Genomic DNA, 21,267 nt, shown 5'->3' with positions numbered 1-21,267 from the left:
TGAAAAACTTTTAAAAACCTATCATACCATGTCCATTTTTGTCCACAAACTTCAAAATGGTCTAATTACCATTTAAGGACCTTTAATTTAAAAACTCATAACAATTAGACACTTCTAGTATGTAGAACTCAATTTTTGCACTTTTTACAATTTAGTCCTTTTAACCAAATTGAGTGCCCAAACGTCGAAATTTTCACGAAATCATTCTGTGAAATCGTAGACCATAAAATATAATAAAAATTAAATTTTTCTCATCGAATTTGTGGTCCCGAAACCATTGTTTCGACTAGGCCCAAAATCAGGATGTTATAGAGAAGCTCTATATGGCAATGCTGTGACTTCCAAGATCAACGGGAAAGGTACTGTGGTCTTGAAGATAAATTCTAGCAAAAAACTCAAGCTTCAAAATGTGTTTTATGTGTCTGACATATGCAAGAACCTTATTTCTAGGACTCTCCTCAATGTACACAGCTTTAGGATGTTATTTGAATATCAAAAGCTAGTTTTGTCTAAGGAGTGAATGTTTGTGGGAAGGGGATATGTATTAAATGAAATGTGAAAACTTAATGCAATCTCTATAAAAGAAAATATAATGAATAAGAATGTCACTTCTTTTTTTGTTTATATACTTGAGTCATTTAATTTATGGCATGGTAGGCTAGGACATGTTAATTATAATACTTTCCGTATATTAATTAATTTAGAACACAGTCCTTCATTTTACATTAATTATAATCATAAATGTGAAACTTGTGATGAGGCAAAATTAGCAAGGTCTTCATTTCAAACTGTTGAAAGAAATACAAAACCACTTGATCTAATACATAGTGATGTTTGTGACTTAAAAATTGTTCAAACCAGAGGAGGGAATGAATATTTTATTACCTTAATTGATGATAGTACAAAATATTGCTATGTATATTTGTTTAAGAGCAAAGACGAAGCTATAGAGAGATTCATTCTTTATAAACAGGAAGTTGAAACCCAACTTAATAAAAAGATTAAGATGGTAAAAAGTGATCGTGGTGGTGAATATGTTGAACCATTTGATGAATATTGTGCACCACGTGGTATTATTCATGAAGTGACACCACCATACTCTCCGTAATCAAATGGAATAGTAGAGTGGAAAATCAAACTCTAAAGGAAATGATGAACACGTTGCTAGGAAGCTTTGGGTTATCCCAGAACATGTGGGGGGAAAGCTATTCTATCAACTAATTACCTTTTAAATAAAATTCCCCGTAAGAAAAGGGACAATACACCATATGATTTATGGAAAGGTAGAAACCTTCCTATAATCACTTGAAAGTGTGAGGGGTCTTGCGAAGGTAATGGCTCCGTTACCAAAGTAAATGAAAATAAGCCCTAAAACAGTGGATTGTATTTTCATTGGCTATGCACAACATAACAATGCATATTGGTTTCTTTTGTATGAATCAAAGAATCTTGACATTCACAAAAATACTATATTGGAATAAAAAAAATGTCTCATTCTTTGAAAATATCTTCTCTTGTAAAACTAGGGAAGTGGATTCAAGTTCAACGAAATGAACCTTAGAAACTATAGATGAAAATAGTCAAGACATTCAATAAGAGGTTGAAACTGAGATAGAGCCAAGAAGGAGTAAACGAGCAAGGGTGGAAAAATCTTTTGGATCGGATTTTCTAACCTTTATGTTAGAGGCTGAACCTCAAACCTATAATAATGCTATACGGTTATCTAGAAACACTTCATGGAAAGATGCTATTAAAAGTGACATTAACTCCATCATGAAAAATCATACGTAGGAATTAGTGGATCTTCCTCCGGAAATTAAGCCATTAAATTCTAAGTGGATTTTCAAAAATGAAAGCAGATGGAACAATTGATAAGTACAAGGCCAAATTAGTTATAAAAGGTTATAGAAAAAAGGAAGGTCTTGACTACTTTGATACTTTTTCTCCAGTATCTAGGATAACTTCTATAAGGATGATACTTGCAATGTAACACCTCAAACCCGGCCTAGACGTTATGGTTGAATCCGGAAGTGTTACGAAGAAGGATTTCGAAACTAACTTTACTTCGACAAACCTTGTAGGTTACTTGTTAAAAATTATTCGAATTTTACAAAACATGTTCGTTTACTTATTTATTGCAGAAACTGTCATTAATTTGCTCTTTCGCCAAAAAATAATTTGCAACAAAAATCTTAAAACAAATCATTATATTTTGGAAACCCAATTCATATTTTCAGAAAAACCTTTATTTTTATAAATTGTTTTAGTTAATCATCGCAAGATAGAAAACATCCAAAAACTAAAACCAAAGCCAACAGTTAAAAACCATACAGTCCAGAGAGTCCCAAAAATTACAAACTCTCACATAAATCTAGAATTTAAGAATACGAAAAACTCAAAGGCAGTTTAAACTAGTGGTCATCGTTGAGCCTCCGTCGTACTGACCCGCCTATGACCGAAGGTTACCTGAATAGAACAGACAAACAGAGGTGAGTTTTTGTAAACTTAGTGTATAACCGAATAGAGATAGTCATGCAATTTACATAGAATTACATATGCAATCAAATACGAATTCGGACCTAAGTCCTTATTAGAAACAGATATCAAAATCAAATAACAGATCAGACGTACAGTATCCTACCCCCATCCTCTACACACCATCTTCGTCTATCCATCACACCATGTGGGGTTAAAAACACCTACTCATCCCTACACACCATATAATGTCAATGTGACACATAACAAATAATATGTAGTCAAGTTGCTAGAATATAGGCGAAAGGTCGCTGTACAGATCACTTCCTCCACATATATCAATCCCACCCCAATACAGATACAGAATAAAAAGGCAGAAGTATCAGAATAAACATGATTAACATGCTCGCATACAGATAAATACATACTTAAACAGTACAGTCAGACATAAATACATACTTAAACAGTACAGTCAGACATACATATCAGTATCCTACTCAGATCAATTAATCAAAATATCAAATCACATGAAATAGGGTTTGATTAGTCCTTACCGACCCTACGATAGGCCCACAGTCATTCAGAACAACCCGTGAGACCCTAGGGAAAATTTCAAAATTTTGGGCCCATATGCCCATGTAGCTTGCCCGTATGAGCCCACATACCCGTGTGGCTTGCCCGTATGGGCCCACATGCTTGTGTGGCATGCCTGTATTAGCGCACACACCCAATCTGGCTTAGCCCGTGTGGCCCACACGGCCACACTCACCCCGTCACACAGCCGTGTCATGCGCACGACCACACCTTTGTCATTCACACAATCGTGTCTCACAGAAGGCCAGCCACACGGTCGGCCATACGCTCGTATGGCGTTGACAGCCCTCTTTTTCAACTTTCATCGAACCTCGATCTTTCGTGTTTAGTGTACATACCTGGTTTGATTTTGACATGTAAGCAATCTCGAGCCCACCAGAACCTAAAAATTGACATTACACGCTCCCACAATCAGTTTTAATTCTCAATTAAATCGAACCAACAAAACTGACAATGGTGCAATTTAAGTGTTCAACACTTACCCACTTCCCTGAACGATTCCAACTACAATTCCACGAAAGGAGAGCTCCGTTCATCATGATTCACTGCTTCCAAAATCCAAAAATCAAACTACGAAAAGTAACATCAACAAAGATTATCACAACCCATTGCTTCTGAAATGAGCAAGAACTCACCACATTTGTTTACCTAATCACACGAAGAAACCAAAGGTTCTTATCACTGTGATTTGGAACAAAAGATTTGATAGAATAAAGGAAAAGAAAGAAGAAACTTTTGATGAGGAAGGAACACAGAAAAGAAACATCAGAGAGAATTGGGAAGAGAGAGAGAAAACCCTTTTTTTAAAAAAAACCAAAAATAAAACAAAATTAGATATATTTGAACTTCCCACTAACAACTCAACCTCAACTAACTCGGAACCCCACTTCCACTAACCTCTTTCACACAATCAGAACAAAAATATCACCCATGCTCACGCAAGGATTCGAACACAAGACCTCCGATAAGGTAACTCCTTACCACTCGAACTAACAAGCTTATTCTAATATGAGTTTACAAATAATCTTATATAAGTCCGCCTAATAGGGATAAGTCTTGGATCAAAAATAACAAAAATTACAAATGTGGGACTTGAACCCCAGAAATCAAGAACACACCCACATTACTTAACCACTGAAGCAAATACTCATTTGTATCAAATTTCACAGAAACAAAATTAAATTATTCAGGGTGTTACATGCAATTATCGCCTTACGAAATCTAGAAGTACATCAAATGGATGTTAAAACAACTTTCCTAAATGGAGATCTTTATAAAGATATTTACATAGAACAACTTAAGGGTCATGTAGTTCCAGGACAATAAAGGAAAGTTTGTAAATTAGTGAAGTCTCTGTATGGACTTAAGCAAGCACTAAAGCGATGGCATGAGAAATTTGATAATGTCATGATGAAAAATGGCTTTAAGATTAATGAGTGTGATGAATGTGTACCAATATTGGATATATTATCCTATACTTATATGTTGATGACATACTCATTGTTGGAAGTAATAATAAAATGGTAAAACGTACCAAAGACATGTTAAATTCAAGATTCAACATGAAAGATATAAGAGTAGCTGATGTGATTTTGGGCATCCAAATCAAGAGGTCATTGAAGGTCTCATATTAACTCAGTCACACTATGTGGACAAGATTCTTGGGAAATTTAGTAAGGATGATTCTGGTATAGCCAGAACTCCAATAGATACGAACTAACATCTGTCCAAAAACAAATGTGAAAGTGTTAACCAAGTGGAATATGTAAGGGTCATAGGTAGTCTAATGTACCTTATGAGTTGTACTAGACCAAATATTGCTTTCACTGTGAACAGTTTAAGCATATTCACAAGAAATCTAGAGGAAAACCACTGGAAAATGATTGTGAGGGTACTAAGATATCTCAGATATACTCGAGTCTACGGACTACATTATTCTAGAGATCCTGCTATTTTAAAAGGATTCTCCAATGCCAGTTGGATATATGATATTTAAGATACCAAAGATACAAGTGAATATGTTTTCACATTAGAATGAGGGGTTGTGTCATGGAAATCCTTAAGATAGACGATTATAACCAGATCTACAATGGAATCTGAGTTTGTAGCTTTAGACAAATCTAGAAAAGAGGTTGAATGGCTTCGTATCTTCTTGGAGGATATTCTTAAATGGAAAAAGCCTATGCCCACAATATGCATATATTGTGATAACCAAGCAACAATTCATAGAGCACAGAATGTAATGTATAATGGTAAGTCAAGACATATGCATTGTTGACACAATACCGTTAAACAACTGATCTTAAATGGAGTTATCTCTATTGATTTTGTAAAATCAAAAGTTAACATTACAAATTCGCTAACTAAAGGCTTAGATTGAGATCAGGTTGATAAAACATTGAAAGGAATTGGACTAAAGCCCATGAAAATTAAAGGCGCTATATGAAGGAAAAACCAACCTAGTTGACTGGAGATCCCAATATCTAGGTTCAAAAGGACAACCTACTTGCATAGACCTTATGAGATCACTATGGGGGTTCTTATCCCAAGTCTGTTCCTATGATATGAACAGTGATTAAAAATGGGATAGGTTAAGTAATGCTTTTAATAACCATTGTATGTTTCATTGAGCCGAGCAACATAAGTCACTTGTGTGAGAGTGAAGTGGGGCCGCTTCGAGGAGACTATTGGGGCATAGTTCTCTTAAACTCTTACAGAACTAGGAGATGTTCACAACCATATGAACATACCCATGAGAACTAAAACCTTGCCAATGAGGTAGTTGTGTGAGGTATGTCATCGTATACACAAAAGGTAGAATAGTTCAAGGACATCACGTCTACTAATTGGCTAGTAAAGTAAATATACTTTCACAAGGGAAGGTTTAAGGGTTGATGCCTACCTATCTTATACAACTATCGAATGTAGATTCTATCACCACATTGAGTCAATGTTTTTCATTTAAAATTATCAATTTTCATTCATATGGGGGATTGTTGGAAGCTTTGAGGCGTATTCTCGATTAGTAAAGGTGGAGATTTGAATCATAAAATTATGGTTTTATATTCTATCCCTATGAGACCTTTACAACGGTATATCATATGCTTAAAATAGTTGAGTGGTGAATGAGAAATCAATGCTCAAAGTAACCCATTTGTGAATTATGTTGAGAAAAATGGAAAGCTTAGTCCCACATTGGTTAGATATTAAGTGTGGAATATGTTTATATATGTGAACCAACTTAGTGTTATTGAATGACTAAACTAGTGCTCTTCCTCACGCGTAGGGGGTACAAATTCGAACTTGTCAGAGTTGGAAGTGCACCTACACAACATGGGCAACGTGAAATGTTCGAACTGGTTAGGCCTGCTAGGCTTGATGCTACTAATATTTTAGCCCAATGCGTAATCTTATTTTTTGGTCAATAGAGTTTTTCTGTTTAGAATTAAAAGGAGTTAATGGCTCCTTTAATTCAAACGCTGATTTGGGTTTAATGACACCTTAATTCATGGACACGTTATGGCTCCATTAGTAAAAAATTTAAAAAAGTTTTTCATTTGAATATTATTTAAAACCAAATAATCTACAGGAAAAGAGACATACTGAATTTTCCAATATTTTAAGAGATCATTTTCTGCATATTTTTTGAACTGTTTTCTGTGATAGACGAAGGCAACGCTACTGTTCGTTGACCACTACAGTCGTGCTACTGTCGTGCTCATCTTGTTGTTGTATCCTAGGAGACAATCGACCAACGTTTCTCCAACACCAAAGGAGTGGGGGAATCTATTTTAAGGAAACTGTGAAAACAGACCTTAACTACCAGTCTATTTTTCCTGCCTACCTACGAGTGTAATACTTCGACCCAGTCTTTATTTCTGTTCTTTCTGATTATATATAAATATATATATTTATATTGGTGTTTACTTTATTAACGCGTGTGTAACATTTACATATTTATGTTTTGAAAATAATGCAAAATGATAAATATATGAACAATAGTTGTTTGCTTGGAGTGCTATGACTTATGCATAATTTGTGATTTTTTACCAAATTACTGTTGCAAACCTCTATTGAAACAAATCTATTAACTTCACCATCATCATGTAGTTAGATTTAAAAGAGGTCTATTCCAAAGAATTAAAGAAAATGTTTATATAGAAATACAATAATGTGCATTCCCATGCTAAACGTTCCATAAATGAAAAAAAAAATTATTGAGTTGGATGGTTTCATGTTGCATAACACTCATGGGAAGACCATAGACGTTAGATAAGTTTTAAATTTGAATTTCTTTTTCATTTGATACAATGTTATTTTTCTATTTAAAAATGGGACCTTAAGAATATAGTTTTCTCTTTTAAAATCAAAGCACTTAAGAATTTTATGCAAAATCACGAGTTTTTCAACTCATCCAAGCTTTGATTGTTTCATCTTTTAATGGTACAAGTAGAAGTGACGGATGTCATCTGACATCAAAAGATTGAAGGAGAAATGTTACGTGATCAGTTAACATCTACTCTTGCTTTACAATGCCTAAATAATTAAGCTAAACTCAAGCCTCAATTCTGGAAAGTTTTAGCACCCATGGAGCAACTAGAGGCCCTCAAAACTACATCAAAATACTCGATTCCACTTCCTGTTCTGAAATGCCTCCAACGTGACATCATTGCTCAAATGCATCTAACACTCAATGCATCTCCATTTCCATCTCACAAGCAATCCCCATGATACATTGATTCCATATGTAGAATTACTGTGTATTTATATATTATAATATATAATTTTTAGCTGTATTTTTATTAAATTTTGTATTTGATATATGTTTATTTGGTATGAAAAATATTGTAAGGTTATACTATTGTGGTATGCCTTGAATATATAATTATGTTTAATAGTTACTCAATTGATGCATTTGAAAAAGATGTTGTAATTTAAATTTTATTTAAGCATTTAAAATTATTGTTTAATTCAAATACAAATAAAATTATGTAATTAAAATTTAAGTTAAATTTTACTTTATTTTATTATTTTTCTAAAAAAATAAAAAAATTAATCAAATAAGAAAAAATATTTTATTTAAAATTATTTAAACACTAAAAAAATATTAATTTATCAAAAATCATTTCCCAAGAATTATTTTTATCCAATCAAACACACATTTACTAATTTCATGTAATTTACCCTTCAAACAAATGCGCATTTAACAAGGGTAGTATAGTCATTCAGAAGTCTATTAATGGTGTGTATCTTGCAAGACAGCTCAGAATGTTTTTTTTTCTTTTTTCAGACATTAATGGTAATCCTGTAGTTTTGGCATAATCGATGGGCTTTTAATAATCATCAGTTTTTAATTAATATAATGCACATGTGGCTCTTCAGTCTTCACTAAAGAAAAATTAATTAAATCTTTTCCTATCTTATTTCTTTCTTTCTCTTTCAAAACTCAAAGCTCAGCAAGCTAAGGATTCCTTAATAATAAGGTGGGTATGTTAAAACAATTGATTTGATATTGCAAGCCAATTTATTTTCTCAAATTCAGTTAATTTAAGATTTCTTTTTTTCTTCTTGCTTGCCGGAGGTTCTTGGAATTTTGGTTTAGTTTTCTTTTGGTGAGTGAAGTTGTTGTTGGTTTCCTTGTTGGAAGGGGGGAAGTTGTTTTGAGTTTAGTGAAAATGAGTTGGAGTTGGATCAACTATAACTAAGATAGTTTTTAAGTATTTCTAGTTTTGGTTTTACTCTAAGAATCTACACTTTCTGGTGTTTTTTTTTTTTGTCTTAAAAAATGTTTTTATGAAATGTTTAAGAATGTTTTTATATTACTTAAAAGAATAAAGACTAATATTTTCTCGTTGTGTAAAAGTAGAAGCTCCTTCACATCACATAATGTCAAATGAGTAATGATCTAGTGCTTGAATGAATTTATTTATTATGACGTAAAATATATATACGTGGCTAGGAGAGAGAATGCCTAGCTATATAAGTTGAAGTTTTGGTATCAGTTGGGTAAGACCAGAATTGATGTTTTGAAGATTGGAATAAATGTTGTTTAAATAGCTAATTAATGTACTTATTTTGCCTCCTTGTGCGGAATCAAAGATGTCTTTATTTTCCTTCATACGTATTTGGTCATGAGGATGTGGATATTAAGTATTCTTGTTGTTGAAGATTTAGGAATGTATGGTGGAGGGGGTATTGAATAATGATAGTTTTTGTGATATCAGAAGAAAAATGGGCGCTTAGGTTTCGGTGAAATGGACTATTTTGATAGGCATGATGAATCTGGAATTTGTGTTGTATCCTCAATGCTGCCGTTAAATCTTGCTGATCTTATTTCGCTCTTTTGCAGACCATGAAGAGAGAAGAGATAGTTGGGTGTGACATTGGTTTTTACACTTACTTTGCATTCAGCATTTAGCCTCTCAGATAGAATCAAGATTTCTTAATCTAGTACCTATAGCAACATAGAAGTCGAGAACCAAGATACACCAATGCAAGCATCCCAGCAACATAGAAGTTCAGTCATGGCCAGCAGATTGTTTCCTCGAGTAAAGGAAGAAGTCGAGCCTTGCAGCTTCCCTCAATTCCCAGCTATTGATCGCTCTTTCTGCTATACCGACAGCAGCCACGGATCCCATTTCTCAGTCAAGAATTCCCATGAGCCTTATTGCACCTTGGAATCATCTTCTGCATGTGGCAGTTATAGAGTCTACAATTCTTCATCAAATGGAAGCCCAATGTCACAGCAAGAATCACAGTCTAATATGTCTGACCTGCATCACTCTCCGGATAATACCTATAGCTCTCCTATTAGCGGTTCCTGCATAACTGATGATGTAAGTGATCTGAAGGGTAAGCTGAGAGAGCTGGAAACTGTGATGTTGGGGCCTGATTGTGATATTATCAACAGCACCATCTCACCTGAGATGGACAGCTGGAGACTTGTAACGGATGCAGTCTCCAGACGAGATCTAAAACAGGTCCTTGTCTCCTGTGCAAAAGCTGTATCAGATAATGATCTATTGACAGCACAGTGGTTAATGGATGAATTACGACGGATGGTGTCAGTTTCTGGTGAGCCCATCCAGAGGTTGGGAGCATACATGTTGGAAGGGCTTGTGGCACGACTGGCCTCCTCGGGGAGCTCGATCTACAAGGCTTTGAGATGCAAAGAACCGGCAAGTGCTGAACTATTATCTTACATGCATATTCTTTATGAGGTTTGCCCTTACTTCAAGTTTGGTTACATGTCCGCTAATGGAGCTATTGCGGAAGCCATGAAGGATGAAGATAGAGTTCATATTATCGATTTCCAAATAGGTCAGGGGAGTCAGTGGATTACTCTTATTCAAGCATTTGCGGCTAGGCCTGGTGGGCCGCCTCACATCCGCATTACTGGTATCGATGATTCCACATCTGCTTATGCCCGCGGAGGAGGCTTAAACATTGTTGCAAAGAGGCTGTCTAAACTTGCAGCGCTTTTTAAAGTGCCATTTGAGTTCAATGCTGCTGCCATGTCTGGTTGTGAGGTTCAACAAGAGCATCTTCAAGTTCAACCTGGAGAGGCTCTAGCTGTAAATTTTGCTTTCATGCTTCACCACATGCCTGATGAGAGTGTGAGCACCGAGAATCATCGTGACCGACTCTTGAGGCTGGTTAAGAGTCTGTCTCCGAAGGTTGTAACCCTAGTTGAGCAGGAATCAAACACAAACACTGCTCCATTCTTCCCAAGGTTCCGTGAGACGTTGAACTATTATACAGCCATGTTTGAATCCATCGATGTGACTCTCCCACGGGAACACAAAGAGCGAATCAACGTGGAGCAGCATTGCCTGGCAAGGGATGTTGTTAACATAATAGCATGTGAGGGGCCGGAGAGAGTGGAACGACATGAACTCATGGGAAAGTGGAGGTCAAGGTTCAGAATGGCAGGGTTCACTCCTTATCCATTAAGTTCCTTGGTGAATGCCACCATAAAAACACTGCTTGAGAACTACTGTGATAGATATAGGCTTGAAGAGAGAGATGGAGGTTTATATCTTGGTTGGATGAATAGGGATTTGGTCGCTTCTTGTGCATGGAGGTGATTTCTTTTTTTGTAACTCTGGCATTCAGCTATGCTTGGATGTCTTTGTTTTAGCTGCCAACAACTTATTTAAGCGTGCATTTCTCATAAATCATAAGTTAGCCTGCTTCTCTGCGGTCATCTCGTTCCATTGTTTCATTCATTCAGTGACACCTAAAACTTGAATAATAATGGAAGACGAAGGTGAAAAATAACTGAGAAATTTCTCAATAAACATTAGCCTATTTTATATTAGATCTTTCCGTAAGATAAAATTCTACATCTTAATCTTGCATTATTTAAACTGGTTGAATAATTTTACACATGGGGGCTGCTTGCCAATATTGATACTCCGAATCAATCATTGCGAATACGAACACCCCGAGAATATGGACATGGACCATCTTATCACTGTCAGCAATACCATTTTTCCATTTTGCTTTGAATTTGCTACTGATCTGCTCATTCTGTATTCTGAGAACTTGATTTACAATGAGAAGTATAGCCAACCACTTCACTCTCTTCATTGTGATCTAACTTTCCACTCCGTTGCTCATTTGACCCACTTTCAGGACCCAATGTAGGTGCATTAACTGTGCTAACATGAACAGTACCACTTACTTCTAACTTAGTTCTTGACTTGCCATTCGATTGTTCGCTCGGTTTATTCTCGGCTCCAGAACTAGAATTAATGGTCTCCCTTTTTTCTACCTTGGTGCCTGATTCACTGTTATGAGCTGCTGAATCAACATTTACGCCAATTATATTGTAAGTAACTGTCCTAGTTGGAGGCAAATCATGGTCATGTTTTCCCTCATATGTAGTTATAACCAATTTTGCATCATGAGATGCCCTCTCCACATGCTTCTTGACAGGGCATCCGGGATTTGAGCACCTGTAATAACTCCTACATCACAAGTGACCGGAGAGTCAACTTCATGCCAAAAGCCGCAGTATGGTTACATATGTAAAGAATGGAAAATTTTCTGAGATCAAAACACATTTAGGTAATATGCACAAGTACTCTCAGCACTAGAGATAAGGAGGCATCTCTACTTATGATAAGAAAACATCTATAGTTGGTATAACAATATGATTACATTTGTTGCCAAAGAGCAGCAATACTATGTAAATTAGACAAAAGTGTTTGAAATGTGTACAAACAAAAATAAGGTGATTCATACCTTGGATTAGGATTGCCTTTAACTAATTTTTGGCCATATTTGCGCCAACGGTACCCATCATTTACGATGTCAACCTCACTTAGTGTCTTAATAATCATAGGTGATTCACTTGTTGGTTTATGCACTGGAGATGCATCAACAATATCGTTCTCTTTCTTCCTGTTTGCATTCAGTGACTGTTAACCGAAGGTTAAGAGGAACAAACACACAAGAAGAATAAACTAAGGTACCTGCGTTTTGAGATGAGATGACCATCATCATTACCAGCAATATTTTGCATCCCATTTGATTTTGAAGATGCACCTTTCAAATCTTCACTAGCAGCAATAGGTAAAGGCTGAGAACTATCCCCTGGCTCAATCAGGCGAGGTGTTTGGATATGTGCACCCAATGACTTGTCTTCAAATATGAGATCAGTTATAAATCAAGCAACTTTTGCTTCATCAGATTAGACAAGTCATAAATGATTAAGATGATTTTCTTACCTTTGATAACAGTTGGAGATGCATTATCTCGTCTCTCTTCAACGACAGAGACAACAAAGCCAACAGCTACAGGTGGGGTCAGCGGCTTTGCATGATCATGCTGACCAAAATAAACAGTGTCAACCATTTTCCCAGCATGTGAATGTTCCAATTGCTTTTTCACTTGGCAGTTTGGATGTGTACATCTGTAATAACTTCGAACAAATTCATTTCCTTTAACAAGTTTCTGCCCGTATTTACGCCAGTTATACCCATCCTCTGAGGCTTTCTCACGTACAATGGGACTGCTCCCATCAATACCAGGCGATGGAGAAGGAGTCAGCGATTGTTTCTTGGATGTCATAGAGTAAGCATTTCCTTGTTGCTGTGACTGTGAAGCATGGATCACAGAAATAGGAAGTGGATTTTCCTTTGATACAAGTGCAAGGGTTCCTCTCCCTTCAACAGATTGTGATGACTGAATTTTACTATCAGAGATCTGTTGCAATGCATGACTTCCAGCATCTCGGCTCTGTACTTTATCCGTACCAACTTCATCCGTTACACACTCCCCTGAAGAAACCATCTGAAGTAAAGAACCTCTTTATCACTTTAGTCACCATTAAAAAGGGCCTTGTATATATACTAAAACAGTATTGTGCCCATGACTTTATAGATATAGGAGAATAAAAAACCAGCTGGAGAACAGCTAGCCACCTTATTAATCATTAGCATTCAATTGCTTAGACTTTTAGAGAATAACCATATCATATATCGCATCAACTTGTGACTGGGCTTCCTCAGTTAAGAATTTCACAATTAACCAAACCTTTGCAGAAAACTTATGCATTTCAATTTCTCTGTATTTCTTTTTCTTTCTTTCTTCTTCTTCTTTTTTTCCTTTTTTCTTTTTTTTTTTTTTGTGTGTGTAGGTCTTCCTTATGTAGAGCATGACGGGAAATAATTCCGAATGCCAAACTAACAATTCCTAATTAAACTACTAAAGAAACGATGAAATTTATGAGGTTAATTTAATATAATATTAATTCGAAAGTTGCTTTATTTATTCACCTGAAAGAATAATTTAAACTGCCCAACTTGCTTGTATGGTTTGATATGGTTAATTTAATATAAGACTAATTAGAAAGTTCCAATTTAATTGAATGAGTATAGTTTTGCAACTTTGTCGCTCTAATACTACGGAGTTTCTCAGCAACCAAAAGTAGAAACAAATTAAGAGCTAAAATCCCCAGAAATACGGCAGCAAACGAAATTAAATTCATTCCATAACAAATAAATTAGGTGGGAGAGGGAGAGAAAGTTAAAACTGAAGAAAATAAAGAGAAAAAAAAAAGAGGAAAGTTACCTAGCTATGCAAGTGTGGAAGAGAGCATCAAGAAACCCTAAACGTAGATCAGGCGCAAAGAGCGTGATTAGAAGAGTCGATGAGAGGCGTAGATCACGCCAGAGATGGTGGTTGGAGCCGGAAAGTGAAAATCGGGGAAGTAAGTAGAGTCAGAGTGGGGGAAATAGCGATTCAGGTTGTTAAAGTCTAATCCCAATAAAATCATTAAAAAAACAAAGGAAAGAAAGAAAAGGCAAGTTAAGCAGAGGCTGGGGGAAAACTAGAATACACGCACTAACACTCATTCGTCTATATATCTGCCTTCCCCTTTTTTGTCTTGAGACGCTGTTATTGCTTGCTTTTCTTTATTTTAGTCAATGCCGCTTGCTCGAATTAATATGTAAGGATAAATTTTTATTTTATTTTTTTTTATTTTAACATTAATATATTTTTTATATTTATTTATAATCCATATTATCTATCTATAATATATAGACAAATTTTTTAACTAAATAATGTAATATTTTTTGTTTATTATATTATCGAGCTAGTTTTCTTATCCAGCAATGCACACATTCAATTATACATATTAATTAAAATATATTAAAATTATTTTATAACTTTATATAAATTTAAATTTATGATTGATATTATAAATAAATTTAAATCATTTATAATTTTACATATTCTTAATTTAATATTTTATTCAATAAAAAATAATATCTTAAATTAATATAACCCATGTGTACCCCTTAAATAATAATAATAATAACAATTTAAAACATTATTTTTTATCAAATAAAAATATCGAATTATAAAATATATAAAAATTATAGATTTATTTATAATGTCAATCATAAAATAAAAATTATACAATATATTTTAATTAATACATACAACTAAGGTCGTACATCATTTTATAATTTCATATAAATCTAATTAATACAAATTTAAAATTTTTAAACTTTTGTACTCATATTGTATTTTTATGATATTTGACAATTTTATAAGTTTTATGAAAATTTTAAATTTTAAAAGCTTGAACACGTAAAAACCTTGAGACTTAAAAAAAATGGTGAATTGAGACTTTAAAATATTAAATCCTATTAACAATAAACTTAGGAAAAATATTTATATCTGAGATGTTTTAATTTTTTTTAATCTATTAACAATAAACATATGAAAAAAAAATATTGGTTACACTAATATTTAAAATTTTATTACCATTCTTTTACAGATTTTAAAATAATATCGACATTTTTAAAAATTATAAAAAAAATAAGATAAAAGTCTAAAATAAAATGTAAAAATAATATTTACAACAATCAATAGTAGTTTAAAAATGGAAAAACTTTTAAGATAATAAAAATAAACATTAAACCATATCAATAATAGTATTAAAAATTTTAAAACTTTTAAACTAATAGTTTGATTGAATTTTAAAAAATATTTGAAAATTGCTTGAATACTCCTTACTAATTTAAAACATGTCAATTCTAATATTAAAAAGTTTTAAAGCAGTTTATCTATCTATCTATATATATATATAATATAATATAATATAATATAATATAATATAAATAGTTCTTAAATTTTCTATTTTATTTATAAAAGTGTAATAACTTTTTTAAACATATATATTTAATTTAAATTTATAAATTTGAATGTTTAAAAAATAATTCAATTGTTAAGGTATTGAAAATTGTTAAAATTTTCAATTTTAAAATAATTTTCAATATTACAAAACAAATAATTAAATGATTTAAAAAATCCTGAAAAATTGAATTAAATTTAAATATTTAAATTTCGTGTATTATATTAAATTTTAATTATGTATCTTTTAATTTTTCAAATTTAAACAATTTCAATTTTTAATCATGTATTTAAAATTTAACATAAAATATAATATATTTAAATTAATACATACAATCCCTTTCATCGCCGGAGTAAAAAAACATATATATATATATATAACAATAGTTTTTTTTTTTTTCATAAAGGGTAAGGGTAGTAGAGGTTGTCCAGTCAAAGCCACAAATCCTACTCCAATCGATTATATCACAATGGTATCTAAAATGAAATTGCTCGGGAATCATTTTATCCCTGCATCAACCACATGAACATGGCCACAACAATCATGACAAGTTTGAATAAGGCGAACTAGTCTAAGCTCACAATCTCAAAGAAACAGAGGCATCCATTGAAGCTGTCCAAAACGAGTCCATGCCTGAATCTAGGAGACAGTCCATAGAAGGATGGAGCAGAGATTAACAGTAAACCTATAAACTTGTTGCTACAAAAGGATGCAATGGAGAAGAATTATGAATCAACAAGCTTTAGACTTGGGGAAACCCCAAACCAGATCTCATTTCCTCCAACAAGAAGAATGGCACATGTCAAACAAAACTGATTTGAATCCAAACCAATCGCAGGGTTTCTAACTGTGTAGAATAGGAAGTAGATCAGTCAGCAAGAGGAGGTATCCTTCTGCAAATTTTGGTTCTCAAAGAAAACATGTTTAAATAAGAGTATGCAACTCATTTTTGTTCATTAAAGCCCCATTTCAGTGCCAGGAGATCATGGCCTTAAGATGTTGGAAAGTGGTTTAATTAGTTAAACCGCTCCATGAAAATCTGTGAAAATTGCTTAAAGAATTCAAAATCTCAACTCCAAGTTTAACCTCATTGGTTCTAAGAAATTGTACTTACAAAAGGCGTCTAGTATACTTACAATCTAAATCTCAGTATTTTCCATCTACTTCTCTCTCTCTGTTCCACTTGATCAGGATTTCCTTGAAATCCCAAAACATTGACCATGATAAAAAGAGTGCCAACAACATAAAACAATCTACTTCAATTACACATAACTAACACATCCATGCCGATACCAAAGGAAGAAACAGTAAACACCCTATACAATATTCTTAGAAACAAAAATGAACATGCCATGCAATTTGCATTAAGATGGCCAAAAAATAAAACTGTCATCTAAAAAAGAAAGTGAAACTAATTTCTGTTAACCAGAGCTAATTCTACAAGCCACAGAGTGCCCTTAAAACAGGTCAGGCACTTCGAACTATTTGGAGTTACAATATAAATATCTTTTCTTTGTGCAACCAATTGTCCTTGCCACTAATACAAGGCTGAGACCAGTTCATCTTTTGCAGCCTGTAAAAGAAAAAAAATTGAAATCTCGTTTCAAGTGTAGCAGGCAGGAATGCGTGGTGCATGCCTAAAGTTTTTGGTGCATGTATGTGTACGTGTATCTATCAATTTTATAAGCAAACACATTTAGCCAATTGTCAGAGAATTACCTCCAGAAAATACATGACAACGGTTCCACTTTTATGCTACAACACTATTATCACCCTGCTGTGCAAGATCCTCAGTGTTTTCGTGAGACAACTGTGGAGCAACCTCTACTTCCTCTTTTACCATTTGTTGATCACTGTGAACAGCATCAGAGGGTTGTGACTCGCTGACCTTATCGGTTGCACCATGAATTTGTGCTTCATTAACATCAGTGGCCACTAGTGTTTGGGGACCATTGATCCCATTAGTAGCATTACAACCTTGTGAGTCTTCGGGCTTGTTAGTTTCATTATGAATTTCTAAATCGGTATTACCATTGGTTGCATCAGGTAGCTCAAATGACTGTGGAATAACCTCTTCTACTGTTTTGGCAGTTTGCAAATCATTTTCACCAATAGAATTAAGCATATTCGAGTTGTCAGCCTCATTACTTGCATCACAAAAGTGTGAGGCATCAATCCCATCAGTTGCATCATGAAGTTGCATGTCATCAACTTTATGCGGTGTATCCAATAGCAGTGCAGCTTCACCTTCAAGAACTGTAAGTGGCAAATGATCTACCTCATCATTCGTGTGATGCGGATGTAATTGATCCACCTCAACCATGCCACAATACTGAGACTCATCCTCACTAGCTCCGTGACCTTCCATGGGATCATTACTACGCCTCCGTTTCCCAGTACCCTTTCTTCTCACTCTCTCCTTCCCCCTAGTCCTTTTGCCAAGTTCAGTTCCCACAATAGGTGACAAAACAATTGTACCTCCAACTTGGTCTCTCAAGCATTCTTGTGCAATAGACCTAATCCTGGAAATTGATTCAAACTGCTCAGGCAGCAGTCCTTTCAAAGGGAAAGTTTCGGCTAAGTATGAAATTTCCCGTACACCACCAATCTGTTTCATCAAAAAGAAAAAGAAAAGAGATGTACACATGAAATTTTCTGGGGACAGGACATAGACAATAGTTAACTAGTTAAGTATAGCCTTACTGTTCTCTGAAACTCTGAAGAGAGAGAAATAGGTCTCCCTACAACTTTACGAGTAATTCTCAAATACCACACCATGTATTCATTTTCATCTGCATCATCATCACCATCCACAATATGGAGTGCACGATCTGCCCATTCATTAAGTTCTGATTCCATTTTCCCAGACAAGTCCACACCACCATCAACTCCACGGCTTTTTCTTACCCATTGTGGCACATCTTCTGGGATAGGTTGTAGCATGCCATATTGCCTTAGGACACGATTAGGAAGGTGCCTTTCTGCCTTGTCAAAGCATATCAACATCGTTTTAGACCTCCCCAAAACCAAACTATTTCTAATTTCCTCTGGGATTACAGTACTATCCATGTACTTGTAGGGAAGCCACTCTACCTATTTTTTAACAACAAACAGCCATATTACTCTTCCTTTAACTTTTCATCAGAAGCTGACTCTTACACATATGGCAACTAGAAACATAATTTTTATTTTAAAGAACAAAAGGAAATACCAATAACTTACATCACATGGTTCCAGGGAGTCAAGTGCCTTACGGTAGAAAACTACATCACGGTTTGTCGTTGGACCACTCTGCTTTCCCTTCCACCTCAGTACAAAAGGGAAATGATCGTGGATAGGGTCCCTGTTGAGCTTTGGTCGACCAATATTTAGATGATAGTAACTCCAACACTAAAAAAGAAGAATGATTATAAGTAGCAGAATTTTATCTAAATGTTGTCAATAACATTAGAAAAACTTCAGCTAGAAATCCTCCTAACTGCTTCCTTTTGTCAAAAGAAGTTGAAAGACAGCAGGCCCTTCAAAAGCACTTATAGAAGGAAAAGAAAAGGGTAGGAAAATGGGACATCAGAAAAGTGAATAACCTGAAGTAATGTCAAACATCCACAAATAGTGCTTTGGGATCTAACAGAGGCATTCCCAAGTGCCCTATACAAGAATGCTAATGCAGCTGCACCCCATGCATACCTCCCAGCATTCTCAAAATTCTCAAACAATGGAAGGTACATGACAGGGACCTTATTCCCTGTGGTGGTTGAAAAAATAGTGCTTCCCACAAGATACAAAAGGTAAGCACGTGTGTGGTGCTCAATCTCTTCGATCATTGCATTTTCAGGACACTGAGAAAAGAACTCTTTCAACCAACTTAGCTTCACCATCCCACCACTTGCATAAGTAGAATCTGGTGCTTTCCCAAGATACTTTTCACACACCGTTCCACAAGTGGTATACGTTATTCCAATCACGGGCATCCCGTCAATCGCCAATCCCAGCAAGAAGGCAACATCTTGAAGAGTCACAGTCATTTCTCCAACAGTGAAGTGAAATGTATTAGTCTCTCTTCTCCACCTCTCAACTAAAGCTGAAATGAGCGGATTATCTAAACTAATGGCAGGTATCTTCCTCAAGTACCCAAATCCTGCTTTTTCCACCAATTCAATCTGTTTTGGGGTGAGTCTCCATTCTCCCAACTTTGATGTATGCTCATGACATCTAAGTGCACCACGCTCCTGTAATGCATGTATATATTATGTAATAATGCTAGTGTGTTTTAAATAAAAACGCATGCACAAGTCAAATTTACAATCACAATCAAAGAAACCCTTCACATATATAAGGACAAAACTAGTCTAGTGCATCAAGGCGATGAAACTGATAAACAACCAATCAAACAAACTAACAAATGAACCAGTGCATAAACGAATTCTACAAATTTTCACTTATCAAAGAAACACAAATTACATATCTGCAAATAAAGGGGGGGGGGCGGAGAATGAGATTGGTGGGAATGAGAAACAGACCTGGCCATCCCAAACAGCTGAAGATACATGCTTGTCTTGATCATACAGTACTGAACGATCGATGGGTCCAGGATTGGCTGCAGATGGGTCCATTCCAATCTCTTCCATTGATTTTATCTTCTAAAATTTAAACCAAAATAAATCAAAGTGGCCTGAAATGCAGGCCAAAATAGATAGTTTAGTCCCGTAAATTAGCAGGATAGCCTCCATCACTGTTAATATATACTTAAATTTTACATTTTGGAGCCAATTCTTATCAAGCCCTTGAAACAAAGCACAGATAACTTAGATCAATTTCAAACTTTTTTTAACGAATTAATTGCAAAAAAATGATATATATATACACATAAATATAAAAATTTGAAGAATCTCGTATTTGGGTGGTCCATTCAATTTAAAACCCTAGTTTCCGTTTAACTCTCGGAGGACAAATAAAAATGGAAAACTAAACAGAAAACAATATTTGGGTGTGAACATTTTGGTTGTTTAGATAAACGTTCTCTTTATAATTGTAATAATGAAAGGGAAAATCCAGAAATTGGAAATCAGAAAGCGAGCGTGAGGGTGAGGGTGAGGGGGAAAGAAACGACGCCGGAAAGCAAAAAAAATAAAAATTTAGATTTAAAAAAAAAAAAGAAATTAGATTTTACTATACCTGAGTTTTAATCAAAACGACAGGAAAGAAAGAAAGCAGGCACCACCGTGAAGAAAATTTTCAGCGGAATTCAAAGCGAAATTAAAAAGAAAAAAAAAACCGCAACCAAAACGCGTCGTTGCAGGGTTTTCTCCTCTTTGTACCGTGTGTGTGAAAGTCTCCAAAACTGGGATGTGGGTTCGCTTCGCTGCGCTGCGTTTATGAATGGATTCAAAATTTTCTATCCAATAGGCTATAGGCTTAGGGTAAATTACTATCTCACGTTGTTACACGTGGCATGTTTTTGGATGATTTGGGCATCGGCCTAATTTTTCTCTCCTCGAAGAAAATGGGCTTTTTTCATGCATATTTTGTTTCCTTTTCATTTAATT

At 34.8% G+C, this 21,267-nt stretch overlaps 3 protein-coding genes across 4 annotated transcripts; 1 reads left to right on the top strand and 2 right to left on the bottom strand.

The window, feature by feature from the left end:
• The first annotated feature begins 9,560 nt into the window (after window positions 1–9,560).
• Window positions 9,561–11,275, top strand: LOC107952809 (scarecrow-like protein 21). The gene has a single exon (XM_041116983.1). The coding sequence runs from the start codon at window positions 9,561–9,563 to the stop codon at window positions 11,154–11,156; it is 1,596 nt and encodes a 531-aa protein (XP_040972917.1). The 3' UTR covers window positions 11,157–11,275.
• Window positions 11,276–11,357: 82 nt separating this feature from the next.
• Window positions 11,358–14,494, bottom strand: LOC107952810 (WRKY transcription factor 1). The gene is made up of 5 exons (XM_016887994.2): window positions 14,149–14,494; window positions 12,804–13,368; window positions 12,549–12,717; window positions 12,319–12,477; window positions 11,358–12,041 (listed from the first exon to the last, which is right to left on the bottom strand). Exons 2-5 carry the CDS (start codon window positions 13,366–13,368, stop codon window positions 11,597–11,599), a joined length of 1,338 nt encoding a protein of 445 aa, XP_016743483.1. The 5' UTR covers window positions 14,149–14,494; the 3' UTR covers window positions 11,358–11,596.
• Window positions 14,495–16,965: 2,471 nt separating this feature from the next.
• On the bottom strand, window positions 16,966–21,077 carry LOC107952807 (protein MAIN-LIKE 2-like). Of its 2 annotated transcripts, none has more exons than XM_016887990.2 (7): window positions 20,897–21,077; window positions 20,242–20,393; window positions 19,306–19,950; window positions 18,944–19,111; window positions 18,425–18,814; window positions 17,441–18,329; window positions 16,966–17,294 (listed from the first exon to the last, which is right to left on the bottom strand). In XM_016887990.2, the coding sequence occupies exons 2-6, from the start codon at window positions 20,347–20,349 to the stop codon at window positions 17,472–17,474; spliced, it is 2,169 nt and encodes a 722-aa protein (XP_016743479.1). In that variant the 5' UTR covers window positions 20,350–20,393; window positions 20,897–21,077; the 3' UTR covers window positions 16,966–17,294; window positions 17,441–17,471. The 2 variants fall into 2 exon arrangements, with proteins under 2 accessions (XP_016743479.1, XP_040972916.1); XM_041116982.1 differs by having other exon boundaries at window positions 20,242–20,361; window positions 20,897–21,061.
• Window positions 21,078–21,267: the final 190 nt, after the last annotated feature.

This window comes from Gossypium hirsutum, chromosome A07 (genome assembly GCF_007990345.1).
Source record: "Gossypium hirsutum isolate 1008001.06 chromosome A07, Gossypium_hirsutum_v2.1, whole genome shotgun sequence".
Classification (NCBI taxonomy): domain Eukaryota; kingdom Viridiplantae; phylum Streptophyta; class Magnoliopsida; order Malvales; family Malvaceae; genus Gossypium; species Gossypium hirsutum.
This window is presented reverse-complemented; position numbering and strand designations above follow the sequence as displayed.

Excerpts from the sequence above, each read along its gene's own strand:
- LOC107952807 (XM_016887990.2), bottom strand. The coding sequence starts at position 20,349 with ATGGAAGAGATTGGAATGGACCCATCTGCAGCCAATCCTGGACCCATC. Across the intron at positions 19,951-20,241 it reads CAGCTGTTTGGGATGGCCAG|GAGCGTGGTGCACTTAGATG; the intron begins GTCTGTTTCTCA and ends CATGCATTACAG. Across the intron at positions 18,330-18,424 it reads CTTCAGAGTTTCAGAGAACA|ATTGGTGGTGTACGGGAAAT; the intron begins GTAAGGCTATAC and ends TTGATGAAACAG.
- LOC107952810 (XM_016887994.2), bottom strand. The coding sequence starts at position 13,368 with ATGGTTTCTTCAGGGGAGTGTGTAACGGATGAAGTTGGTACGGATAAA. Across the intron at positions 12,718-12,803 it reads ATCTCCAACTGTTATCAAAG|ACAAGTCATTGGGTGCACAT; the intron begins GTAAGAAAATCA and ends TCATATTTGAAG. Across the intron at positions 12,478-12,548 it reads CATCTCATCTCAAAACGCAG|GAAGAAAGAGAACGATATTG; the intron begins GTACCTTAGTTT and ends GAATGCAAACAG.
- LOC107952809 (XM_041116983.1), top strand. The coding sequence starts at position 9,561 with ATGCAAGCATCCCAGCAACATAGAAGTTCAGTCATGGCCAGCAGATTG.